The sequence below is a fragment of the Morchella importuna genome (genome assembly GCF_003444635.1).
Source record: "Morchella importuna strain M04M26 chromosome Unknown Morimp01GS017, whole genome shotgun sequence".
In the NCBI taxonomy this organism is placed as follows: domain Eukaryota; kingdom Fungi; phylum Ascomycota; class Pezizomycetes; order Pezizales; family Morchellaceae; genus Morchella; species Morchella importuna.
In genome coordinates this window covers 24,871-38,367 of record NW_025763414.1, presented here as the reverse complement: position 1 = coordinate 38,367, position 13,497 = coordinate 24,871, and the positions used below count along the sequence as shown (strand labels likewise).

The 13,497-nt window shown below is 47.0% G+C and overlaps 2 protein-coding genes across 2 annotated transcripts; one reads left to right on the top strand and one right to left on the bottom strand.

The window, feature by feature from the left end:
• Positions 1 to 5,447: 5,447 nt before the first annotated feature.
• Positions 5,448 to 5,801, top strand: LAJ45_05930 (uncharacterized protein; the record flags this gene model as incomplete). The annotated part of the gene is made up of 1 exon (XM_046115498.1): positions 5,448 to 5,801. One exon carries the CDS (start codon positions 5,448 to 5,450, stop codon positions 5,799 to 5,801), a length of 354 nt encoding a protein of 117 aa, XP_045971082.1.
• Positions 5,802 to 8,125: 2,324 nt separating this feature from the next.
• On the bottom strand, positions 8,126 to 12,435 carry LAJ45_05929 (uncharacterized protein; the record flags this gene model as incomplete). The annotated part of the gene is made up of 3 exons (XM_046115497.1): positions 8,126 to 10,093; positions 10,164 to 11,773; positions 11,832 to 12,435. 3 exons carry the CDS (start codon positions 12,433 to 12,435, stop codon positions 8,126 to 8,128), a joined length of 4,182 nt encoding a protein of 1,393 aa, XP_045971081.1.
• Between the last annotated feature and the right edge of the window lie 1,062 nt (positions 12,436 to 13,497).

Below are 13,497 nucleotides of genomic sequence, written 5' to 3'. Positions count from 1 at the left end.
TAACCACTGTAGTCACTGAAGGGGTATCAAGATCGAGCGGGGAGAGAGCCGGAGGATAAAAACAACGGGGTTGAATTATATAGAAGGAGAGTTATCTGAACCGCCATATAATCTCTCTTATAAATGTCCTGCATGTATCTACCATCAATATTTAAAGGATACGGATGTTCAAGGAGTGATACTCCAGATTGCCAATATATAACCACCACCGGGCCCCCCCCCCCCCCTACACATTATGTAGTCCGGAAATATATGACGACGCAAATCCACAATGCTTACTCACACTGGCATATCCCACTGCAGTCTCCCGTCTTTCGTAATCCCGGACAGTCATCAATGCAGGACAGTCACAAGCCCTCAAAGAATACCCTAAGAGCCCACAAATAATCCCCCACAAGCCCACAATCATATTCCATCCCCTCCATCCTCTCGCACAACACCTATTCCACCCAGAAATTCGGGGATGCCACCATCTTATCCTCCCAGCACCCCTTTTCATCTCCCTCACCATCACCGTCCCTATTTCTGCCCCTTAGGCTGGAGGAACCTCCCACTCCTAAAGGCACCAACGCCAACAACAGTAACAACAACAACATGTGGGTGTGGGTGTTCCGCGTTCTCCTCACCCATCCGGAGGAACCTCTAGGTCCTAACCGCCATCTTGTTGTTGTAGCCGGGGGTGTATCCCTCTGGCCTCTTGTTCTGCCAGAGTGGCAGATATGGTGGGCGCCGCCAGTATGCTCAGAGCGTATGTTGGTTCCATCTCTGTTAATATTTCTGACTGCTGCTAATAACGGAAACAGTTACTCTGATGCTCTTATCGGCGGCCCAGGCGTTAGCTGTCGACGCCTGATCCAGGGTTGATCTAGGAGTTCCGCCCTGTTGGCACGGGTTGTATGTCCCCTTTCTTATCTATCTATTTCTCAGCATTCTGAATCCCATTCTAACACTTGATCCAGTGATCGGAGCTCTCGGCTCCTAGGAAATCATCCTCGTGGGGCCATATGTTGGTACGCTTCGGCACCCCTTCGGCCCGGTACATCCTTTGGTAAAGATGTACCGGGCCAGTTCATCCCCAGGAAGCCACTGACCAGGCCCGCGGTATTTCTCCCTTCCATTATATGTACTTTATCCCACATGCACTGACATATCCGCAGCAACCTCTTTGAGGCATGTCCCTGCCCCTGCTCTCATAATCCTATTTTATATGGGGTGAGATTGTTGGGGAGGGTTCATGGGGCCTGGTTGGTTGGTTGGTCAACCTACCAGCGGAATATGGTGGTGGCGGGAGTAAGTCATTTCCGAATTGCTTCGTCTTCTGTTTGTAACCAGCTAACAGTGTAATCTCTAGTAGAGAATGAGTCTGGTACACCTGGGGGGGGTAGTAGAGGCACCTATTACAACCAGTGTGGTTGCCTCCCCCCGGGGAGCCATGATGATCTCCCGGTTCTCGGGCGTAGTTGAGAAAACCAGCGTTAAAAGTTGCAGCGGGGATGGCTGGGTGGGGAGGGGCCTGGCCAATCGTGGTATTGGGGGTCGCATGGGCACAGAGTGTAAGACTGCTGAAGGGGGGGGTAGTTTCAATAGTTTATAAAATGGAGGGGTTGTTGTTGTCTTTTGTGTGTGTGAGTGTTCGTTTTTGTCCTGCTGTGCTTTTGATGCTTGATTGTTTTGTGTAAATGTGACTGTGTTGCTGTGAAACGACCGAGTGATATTTCCCTCACCAGAGTCCAATGTAGACCCAATAGCCCTAATTAGACTCCCATGCTGAACTCAATTTTAACTCATGTAACCATGACTGCCCTAGCTTCGCCGGGAGATTAGCATTTTCCCGCATGGTGGATCCGTAACGCGGCCACTTCTCTACCTGCGACCCGTACTGTGAGTAATTGCGTGTGAAAACGTCGCCATCTAGCTAGCTGCCCATAATAAATCTTCTTTCGGTTCTCGTGTCGTTTTAATCGCGCGGGGGAATTTCGATAACCACAGTCAGGGTGCACAACAAGAAACCAACACTACGTATCGACCCGATTGCGTCTCCCGGTACGAACCTTAGCAGTACGTGCCACCTGCTGCTGCCACTGGTCTTTACAATGGTGTATCTTATGCCCCACATCTGTTTCTCAACCTATCTCCTTCACTCCTGTATTCCAGCTCTGTGCAGAGTGTGAAAGGTCCGAGTGATAAGATATGATGCGCGAGTGATATTTTATGATTTGGGAGTATCATCTTGTCTACTGGTTCTGGATGAACATGGTGGGAGGTCTCTAATGCACACGAGAGTAGGGTCAGAGATAGGTAGGTTACAGTGAGCTTAGTCAGTGTTCGACGTGATACCCCCAGGCGGTATACTTGGCCGTCTTGAGGCCGGAAATCGTGTGATGTTGTGGCCGGTCCTCCGTGTGTTCAATGAGTAATTAAGTGTATTAACCGGGGGTGGAGCCAGCTAGAAGGAACGAGTTTGTTGAACAGTATTCGAGCATACTTTCCCAGCATCGCGTATGTTCTTGAAGCTTCTGGATTCCCTTAGTACGTCTCTTTCGGCTCCACTCTTTAGACCTCTACGGAGATCTGGTTAATTTCGGGGGTTTAAGACTTTGGGCGATGGTCTTTTTCGACAAGGGCGCAAAAGATAACGATTGTTTCATTGTCGCTTTGTAGTCAGCATGACCAGCAGCGGCTAGGATCAATCGTGATTATGTTAGCTCTTTGATGCACTTTGATCTTTGTTTCCCTCTTATTATTCGCTTGAAGGGTAGAGTAGAAAGGCCAAGTCTAGGGCATGCTAACGCCCTCCGTCTTGTTTCAAAGTATCATGCTATTTTGATTGTCTTTTGTGGTGAAAACCAAGTTGCAAGTATGTATGCAGTTGAGCGCGCTTCTTCATGCTAAAATAAAGTATTTTATTCTAGTCCCCTGATCGCGACCGTGTTCTCGTTTTGTTTCTTCCTCTTTCTTGCACATGGCCGGTTCGTGCCTTGTAGCGTTACGAAGAAGAGCTGAATCGTTTACCGACGCGTTATACCCGCGACAAGTGTTCTCTATGCTAATGCGTACGTTCCTCTTCCCGACGGGTTATGTAACATAAAGAAATGACAATGAATAATAGGGAAAACAGCCCAGCTTCTTTTTTGAAACGTCCGAGTGATAAACTATGACAAAGCCGGTGAGGCCGAGATGGTGACATATACCAGTGCGCATCAAGGAGTGTAATAAACATGTATCTTCAACCATTATCCTCTTCCAGTGACGTCTATTAAGAATACCCGTGATAGCTCTGGGCAGGCCACTGCCCGCGTACGTATCCTAACATTGAGTGTGTTTCGTTTTCCAACCTACGATTGAGTTGTGGGTTATGCTCCACCGGGTTTGTGTTTTCCTAAAAGATTAAAGAGAGAAAGCTCCACCGCGTTCTTTCTCTGGGTAAAATGTGCCGCAGAAGACATGCGGAAACATTTCTTCTTGTTTCATGGCGTTTATCTGGCGGGACCTACCGTGTTCGGTCCCATGCCACGTCTCATGCGCATCTACACCGCGGGCAATCCAGCGAGTGATATACTATGACGCATCCCCTTCTACGTCCATCTCAATGATTCTACGCTCCACCAGGCCGGTCGTAGGGGTTTCTGCAGTATGTTTAAACTCATAGACTACCGGTAAGACTTTTTTTTGCACTATGGTTCTGGGTAGGATGTACGGAGGCCTGAGCATAGATGCTCACTCGTTCATGAGATATCACTCGGGTGTGTTAATCCATGTTTTGGCGGGCCCGGTGTGTTTTGAGTGGTTTTCGATTTGCGTGATATGTTTTGTAGGACATACTGAGTGCTCCGTGATGGAGAGAGATTGTAGGTAGATAGCGTGCACCTATTCAGCAGGTTGGAGACACTCCTGCTCGGCGTATCTAGATCACTCTCTGTGACCGGATATGGATCGGTGGTGAGGGATTCATGTTTATATCCCCGTCTTTGACCAACTGCGCGCGCAACGAATATGTGTATGCGATGATTAAAACAGTCGCTGTATGGCTGCATGGAATGCCCACTCTAGCCCTGTAGTGATAGCTCAATCGTCGTTGCCGCACCAACCCAAGATTCCAACAACCCGTAAGAGTTTAGAGTCATTAGCAGATCTACCATAGAAAGAAATACATAGCTCTGTTATATTCGGGGCATAAAATAGAAAGAATACCTATACGTTTCTCCATTTTATGCTGGTGGCATCCTTATGGCACCTTCTATTCATATCCCACTCAACCGCACCCCCATTCTATCCCAGCTAGTGCTCTCCCGCAGCCGCACGCCCGCGAGCGATAAATAAATACAAATACCCTCCTCTCACGCCCCTGTCCGCTCGTTTTTTCCTACGTCTGACACCATGCCATCGACCGCTGCGCAGCTCCATCAAACGGGGGGAGAATGCGGACGACTCTCGGTGCTTGATACCACCAGAGACCCGTTGGCGGGCTCCGTCGATCATGGGTTATCACTGCGCCCTGCAGGGGAGTCGACTCTTACTGCTGGGAAGAAAACTATCTCCCCACGATCAAGGCGGGTGCTGGTGGGGATAAAGATGATACTAAGGTTAGTGACTGCTGCTTGGGAGCGGCGTATGTATATGGTTTTCTTTCAAACATATAAAGATCTGGGGGTCGTTGCTAACGATTTCGAGCGTGTGAATAGTCAATGGCTGCGGCGAAAGAGCCTATGTTCCTTTGTGGGAACGGGAAAAATACATCAGGAGTAGTTGGGAAACCAGAGAACCAAGTCGGGTGGTTCTAGACGGTGGTGGAATTGGGGGAATAAGAGGGGGCGGCAAACACATCAGGAGTAGTTGGGAAACCAGAGAACGAGGCCGGATGGTTCTTGACGGGAATGGGGTACGGCAAGGTTCGTTTTCCCCGTCTCGTAGAATGTTCGGAAACGAATATCGGCATTTCCATGAAGATATTCTGAAACAATATGCTAACGTTTGCTTCAGTCGGTCTCCAGACCTCCGTCGACAAAGACGTCCGCCACAGACAAGAACCGCTGCTTGTCTCAACACCACGGATGCATTCTTCCAGTTGAAACGGGGGTTCCATCAATACTATCCCAACGGGCGACAATACTAGTGCCATCCAGCGTACTCTCGACCACATTCTCTGCGTCAAGAGAGAGATGGGGACTACAGCTAGCGTGAAACGGCACGATGAGGGGGCTCGTCTTTGTTCCCACAACAGAGCTAGCAGGATCGAGCCATAAATACATAGTCGCCTGGGATCGCCAATCCTAACTGCTCATCTCAACAGGCCAAGAAATATCCAAAAGCTCAATCGCCCTAGACTGAGCTCCAGAATCACTGATCCATCACCCTAAAATCGAGATACGAAAAATCGGTGCTCCGTCACCTAAATCAAGATCCAAAGAGGTCGGAGCGATATAGCGGAACAATCTACAGGTGCTGAGATGGCCTCAGGTTCACAGACACAGGCCGATGGTGACAAATGCTTTACAGAGCTCACTGCGTGCTGGGATTCCGCGGAGGAATTCTCACGTTTGATGGAAGTGGAGCAAAGGGACAGCCAAAAGGGAGCCAATGGCCTCATCAAACCCAGCCCATCCCTTGTTGAATATCGGCGTTCTCGCTATCAGAGAGCAGCTTCTGCGTACAAGCTGGTAGTACTCAATTTGAAGAAGTATAAGAAGGACAACAGCCTGTCGGAAGCTATAATATACAGGAAATCCGCCGATCATAAGAGGCGTGATCCCGGTTTGGGGGAGCTGCTGGATCGCGTTGGCCTGTTGGAGGGGGATTTGTAGGTCCCTTGCACCCGTTTAATTGTTATGGATGATAGATTTAAATATACAATAGAAGGTCGAGATTGCTAATGAGTTAATCCACCATAGTGACTGGTCCGAGAGCGAGGATGGGAGCCCTATACGTGGGAGTGGACGCACAGGAGCGGTGGGGGGAGGAGGGGGCAAAAGAGGTCATGAAGCAGAAGATTTTACGGCCGACAGATTGTGAGGTTAATGATCATCCTAACTCAGTGTGAGTTGAGATCGATTGTTTACGTTACGATATTCTTATTTCACTAAACATTAGAGACGTAAACTTTCATTTCCATAGAGTTTCATTAAATTTCATATCTCAGAGTTCGCACCTTATCCAATGTGATATTACTAGCCAGGCCAACCTCAACTGGGCTGCCCCCTAGTATGAAGTATTATCTGACCGTCATCAACTGTTGAGAGTGAACTAAATGACTTTAGAATGTCCTTTGCCGTGGGTAATTTTCTGGGTTAATTGAAAACCCCAAGAATGCGGTCCAGCGCCTATCGAAAGTGATACTTCACATCCTAGATCTCTCAGATAGCAAACCTAGGCGTCTTTCTGTTTTCTACTCTTCCTATCTTGCTTCGCTTTCCACCTGATTTCTTAGCGTTTTTACGTTGTACCTAACGTTGGAAAGAACAATGACGCCTTAAACTGAAGCTTTCATAAAAAGAGACTTAGGACCTAGTCTGTATTAATAGTTTATTTGCTTGGGGCCGTTCAAAGATTTCATGGTTTTGTAAATGGATCTGGGCCCTCTGGGAATGAATGGCCTGTGGCCCCATACATCTATAGTAGTGCTATTTTCCTAGTTAATGGCCCCAAATCAACATGGTTTTCGGGACATTACATAGGTGAGTGACCCTAAATAGGGTTCGAGATATGAGATATTAATCTAGGTGTTCCAAACATGAACCAAGAATGTACCTGGGAAGCCTGTAAAACGTTGATTTCAATAATATTTTTTCCTTTCTTTTTTTTTGTTGCAACTCGCTAAGCGGAATCCCCCGTCTCAAGCGGTGATCTAGAATATATAGTATAAAGAGTTTCTTTAATAAAATTTTAATCTTTGGTTAGTAGCTGGCATATATCTTAGTAAACCACATTTTCCAGTTAGCTTCGGGCGCAGGAACAGGTCATTGGCTGGTTAATCGAGCCTGGAATAAGTGTATGGGAAAGGTTTCAGATCCTTGAATTTCCTCAAGATACTAGTCGGTCCACTAGTACTCCTGGATGGGTGATGGAAGGCTCTGGAGATCTCGGGAAGATTCACTGCATAATTCAGTACGTAACAAGAAACTAGAGAAAGCAGTGATGGGCATGAGACGGGACCACATTGAGGATGGTATGTACTGTCTTGACTTGTTTTTATAGGAAAAGGTCTCGATATTCTTTCCTTGGGACATTTTGCGAAGTCTCGGGGGGTCAGATCTCCGGCCTCGAGATTTTCAAAAGAAAAAGAATACGAATACGAAATGTACTTGCTGGGAGAATGAGTTTCCACTAGAAAATGCGGCCGCAACGCAAACGTGGTGACAGAAGCTTATTCTCGTAGCAGCTAGGATAAGATGCCACGTTATGTGTCTTTCTCCAACTATACAACGTACCTATTTTGGTAAAACGCCACCAACATTTAGTGTTTGTATTCTCAGGGCGTTCCATCGTTTATTACCTGTCGCTGTACATGCTAATTATTATCTTGCGGGAAAATAGTTTCTTCGAAAGAGTATTATAATTCCACCCAAACCTTTTAGAAGTTCTAAATTAGTTTCGCGATTCGTCTCGAGACCGACCCGCGATAGTCTCGAGGTGGTTGTAAGCCTGTTTTTATTGCTCTTGTCTTGTCTCCTTTGGAAAGCGAGTCATCGTCTCGAGACCTCACGTCTCGTGCCCATCACTAAAAGAAAGTCTCTGAATTCTTCTTAATTCTGGGAAAGAAAAGCTTGAAAGAGGAAGAAAGGAAGAAAGGAACGACCGCTTTAGCTTTTCTCAGGGTGCTTAGGGCCAGTATACCCGGTAGGTAATTTCCATTGCTCCATCCTTTCTTCATTGTAGTTATTAATCAAGTATTATTGAGCGGAAGTATATGTCTCCCTTCAGCTGGTCGAAACCCGGTAAAGGTACGTTTTACTCGCGTTTTCATAACTACTTATTCGAGTGGCAGCGAGGATTGAATAGACCATTATATTAATTCCGATGAACAGATGCATGTATTACAGTGTATCGAAGCCAGATTAGTTTCCAACCGCCGCATGTGTCTTCAAATATTTCGTGCACCCTTCCTCGTACAATTCCCAACCACCTACTACTACAGTCGAGCATCTATCTGCCTTGGGCTTTCCCAGTCGGAGTCTGATGGTGGATTATCGGAGTCATACAACTCAAAGATAAGATCATGGTATTTCGATCCGCAATTAACTGCGTCATTACCTTCCCTTTTGTCCAAAAGTAACTCAACGACCTCGTGTTTCCCCTTCAGAGTTGCCTTGGCCATTAGCTCCTCCCATCTCTTCCTATCTCCGGTCATCCTAAATCCTTCATCGAGGAGTAACTTTATTATCTCCATGTGAGCATGTTTACTTGCGGTGAATAACGCACTCCTACCACCAAGGATACCTGATCCGACACTTTCTCTATTTTCCAACAAAAACCTAACAATCTCAACGTGACCACTCCTACTGGCTATATAAAATGAACGTTCGCATTCCTCTTGTGTCGGGAATGTGTTTGTGGGTTGCTGAAGTAGAAACCTTACAGTATTGAAAAGGCCTTTTTTGCTCGCTGTATAAAGCAGTCCCTCATCACGTATAATATCACCACTATGCCGTGCAAGAGTCTCTAAGACACTCTCGTGTCCAAAGATACATGCCACCCATAGAGCTGTGCGTCCGTTCCTCTCTCTCAGATTCATCTCGGCGATATTCATTACTCCGAGTAGATCACCAACAATCTCCATTGAGCCTGACATTGCTGCAAGATGTAGACAGGTCCTTCCATACTCGTCTGGGGATCGGAACTCAGCACCAAATGCCAGCATTAATCTGAAAACATCGACGGAGCGGTGATAGGCCGACCAGTGGAGAGGTGTTTGCCGATTGTTATCACAAGCGCCGAGATTTGCTCCGAGCATTATCAAATGCCTTGCCATATGCACATTACCACTTCTTCCTGCGCAATGTAAAGGTGAGACTCCATCGCGTCCTTGAATGTTCACATCAAGCTTTCGTTTGTCCATTTTATGCGCCCAATCTAGCTCAAGTGAGCTGTTGAGCGCAGCATAGTGTAGAGGTGTCCAACCCAAGAGATTGATGGCTTTCCAGTCGGCATGGTCGTCTGGGGAAAGAGCATAGCCGTTCTCCGCAAGATGCGATATGATATCCACCCTACCCTCCTTAGCCATGTAATGTAATGCAGTCCACCCTAAATCGTCCTTTTGATCCACATTAGAAACGGGGTCTCCTTTGTACTCTCCTTTGATGATTTTTCTGTGTAGGTCAGCTACCCGAGGGAAAATAGAGCCCCGCGAGCAAGAGTTGTAGTAGATAGAACGTAGTGGTTCCCATGTTATTTTCCGGTCTTGTATCTCATATAGGTTTGCAAGCGGGAGTAGAACATCTTTGATCAACCCGCGAAATTCCGAGTTTGTTAAAAAATCCCGTAGTTGCCTGTGGTCCCTTACTAACTGGTTATCCAACACCAAGTCCTCATCCTTGCGCTTTTGAATTTCCTCTCCGAGGCTCCAGAGAAATTCCATGGAAACTGCTACGGCCATGACACACGATCGTGCCTCCGAACCGATATTACCCCCAGCAGGTATCTTAAGATGGTTGGGTACCTTAAGGAAACAATTCAAAAGCCAAAAATACATATCGAATACCGTCCCCCACTGCCCCTGGCGTTGAAAGTCTTTCGCCTTCTCGTGTATGTTTTTAACTACGATATACGTATCAGGGAGTTTTCGATGGGTACTTAAAGGTGGGACAATACTCTGGAATAACTGAGAGGAATCTCCCAACCCAGTTTCCTCGAGCTCCGATATGATTTTCGATAATACAGGGCTCTGAAGTCTGATCTTGTCCCAATTAATAATGTTTGAGGTTGCCGACTGAGACTGCGAGTATTCATCCAACTTTGTTCGGCCCTCATCCCCATTTTCGACACCGATTCCGCGTAAACCAGGTGATGCAGCAAGGGCCCATACGAAGGCAGTGAACATCTCAAGTGCAAAAATCGATTGCAAAGAAGATTGAGTCGAGGAAAAGAGAGAGCCTGGACACTATGTATCGAAGTTGCACAGATTAGAACTCTGTTAACGGTATATATATTAATAGTAGTTGGAACCTTACCGGAACAGGCCCTTTCATCACCTCACGGAGATCAGAAGACATCGGTAAGTACTTGTGAACCTCATTATTCTCAATAACCCTTCCTGCTGAGCCAACCACTTGAGGTTCATGTTGGCTGATACAAACCACCAGCGGCTCCCGCCCTGTTAAGTTGGGCGCACTCATATCTGTATCCATGATACTCTGTGCGTCCATTCCCATCCACCATCTGAGATCTCGCCGTAGTAGGGGTGTACTTTGTCCTAGAAGTCGAATCGTGGCCTTCCTACTCCCTTTACCGCTACGCAGCCATGCATCGCCAAGTTCGTCTAAGCTAATCTCGCTCTGCTTTACTGAATACATCCAGAGAGACAGCACTGCTTCTAACTGGCCTAGGTTTACCACCCACCGGTCGTCGACCCGATTGATGCGAAATTCGATTATCTCAGGCGAGGCGCCAGTAGTTGCTCGCATCCACCAGACAAAGGGATCAGTTCCATTGTACAAGCCGGAGGTGTTCATGATACATTCTATAGCGGCTGCAAGTGAGGTTGCCTTGTCTGAGTACACACTCGGCCACCGTGTGAGATATCCAAGTCGCTCCCGAGAGTTAACAACAATCTGCGCTCTATTCGTACCGGACGGAGGGACGCTGGGAGGGCCATAACTGCTGTTTAGGGCCCCACTAACAATGGTCCACTCGAAGCGTTGGTCTCCCAGGGGCACCGGGGGGCCAGCCGGGTTCGCATGTGGTTTTCCGCTCATGCGGAAAAAGTCTCTCCACATTCCTCTTGCAGGTGTAGATCCTGGAACTGTGGGCTGCCTATCTTCGAGCCTCAACCCACCATCCTTCTCAGGGAATCGGACCGATAGCCAGTCAATCTCGTGATCCTTGGGGAGTTTGTGGTGTTCTGGACAATCCGATAGACCTCGGCGAAGTACGGCCCTCAAGACAGTCATTACCGCCGTAGATACGAATTGGGCAACTGAAACTGACCAGTGCATACCACGCAGGCCCATGAATTGAACGATGAAACCGCTGATGCTTAATATGGCTGCTCCGATTGTTCCATATCTAATCGCCCAGGAGGTTGGATGGAACAAATCATTCAAATCCTCGTTTCGCCTGGATGTGAGAATAATAGACGTCGAGTCTTTGGCGAGTATTACACTGGAGTTAAAGACCTGATCGCTGACAGTCTGTCCCTTTTGTAGCCATAATAACCTTCCGCCACCACTCTTCAGATGATACGTTTTTTCAACCGTGCTCTTTTCAATTATGAGGCAACAAGCCAGCACTCCGGTTACCAAGAGCACCGTACCTATAAGAGTACAGTACCAGGCCCAGACAGCATCCCACTCCACATTCAGAGATCTTCTCAGTCGGGCGTTATATGTTGAGTTATATGCGTATACAAGTACAGCGGCCTGTAACGAAACAGCGGAAATAGCAACGCAACGAATCTCAACTTGGGGTACGCGCTTATTAATGTTCAAAGTTATGTTTGGTGCACTGGTAATGGGAAGATCACTATGCCTTGTGGTATTCTGGGTATGTTGTCCCGACGCAGTGCTTCGATGTCTGACCCCCGGTGCCTCACCTGTAGATTCGACATCGTGCGTTTCCCGAGCTTTTCATGGTCAATCGTCTTGTACTCCAAGAGATCTCGGGGAAGGAGCTATACACACTCGAATTCAGCTCTATATCGTTCCCCGCCTCTGTATTGCGTTTGGCGACAGCACTCCGAACGCGTCGAACATCTAGTGCCTTGTAAGTTTTGAATGCATATATTCGTATGTTCCGGATTATATTTCTCCTACCTTGCACTTCAAAATGTTGTTCGCTCATTTCGTTGTCAAGCGTGTGTAGTTCATACATCACGCCTGCTTCCTCTGATGTTTCCCCAGGAGTTGAGCTCTTAATAAGGACAAGCTCCCGAATAGCTGGCGCGCCCAGTATTCTCACAATGTTCTGTCCGTTCCACAATTCGCAGACTTCATGCGATGTGGATGACATGAGTTCCAGCTCAGCAGCGGCACGGTGCTCTCTTGCTCGGCCAACGATAGCCTTTAGCCACTGCGGCCCGCCAATACGGATAGCCGATATAACAGCCGTTATGATCCCCAATGGAGCCATCGAGAAGATGATATGGTCGCCCCACCCCATTGACTGACTGAGGAATTGCTTTGCGACCTGTTCACCGAAAAGTGCCAAGATCGGGGCGAAATCTGAAATAATATTACTGGACATTGACGCGAAGTCGGCTTCTGGCTTCTCTTCTGAATCTTTCATCTTGGGGCCCTCAGGAAAAGTGTCAGAACGTTGGTAAGAATTAAATTTCGCTATTGAGTATCCTTCCTTGTTAGCAAGTTATTATGTTTTGTAACATTCAGGAATGAAAGCAATTCAATGACTATAAAGGGATATATTACTGATCACTATAACTATGGGCAACTTACAAGGAGCTTGAGCTAGTAATGTTAGGGGCGTTTGAATAGAAAGACTCGGCTGCGGAAGATTATTGGAAGTTTGAGGGATATAGAGCAGTATCTTAAAGTAATATTGAATGGATATCTAGGTAATATTGAGAATTGCGGATCTTTTTCTAGAAACCAACGTATCTTGCTGTTTTTCTCATTACCATGGGCTCAGTGTGAGTAATTATAAATTCTCTGCCTCGATATCGGTTGACCCCTGAACAGACAGATCCAATAATAGCGGACCCATGCAGATGTGCGACACACCCGAGCACGGCGCCTAATATGGTGTTCTGTGGGATTCATATTTTGATCATGAGACCATACCGCGGGCTGCTGCATACGTATATTAGAGATGATTTTAATGGCCCGTTTAAGCATCTCGGTAGTTTACCAGTGATCGCCTTGTGCGATCTCATGGAATTTATATGAATTCTGAGCATTGATTGGTTAGCTTACTTGTATTTAGGTGGCTGGTACTCATGTATTGAAGTATATCAAGGTCCGGAGGCTTTAATTCTTGGACATCTTGGTTTAGCTCTCGACGACTTGGTTCTGACTCGATTATTCGGTGCCTTTCACGACTTATACGTATATGATAAGATTCTGGCCCCACTCATAGAAGCTAGATCGAAGGACGATTTTTTTTTTATCTAGGCAGTGTACTACCCTTTGATTTTTGAATGGATTTGGAATTCATGGACTATCACTCGGTCATCGGATATCACTCAGGCTTGGCACACACAGAGTTTGTCCGCTTCACATAGGCCATGGGAGAAGACGTGTCGATCTCCTCCAGGCCAAAATTAGTCTCAGCATATAATGAAAGTAGTAGGTGTAGATATGTAGTCCGGTAAAGAACTACCTGATCGAGCTA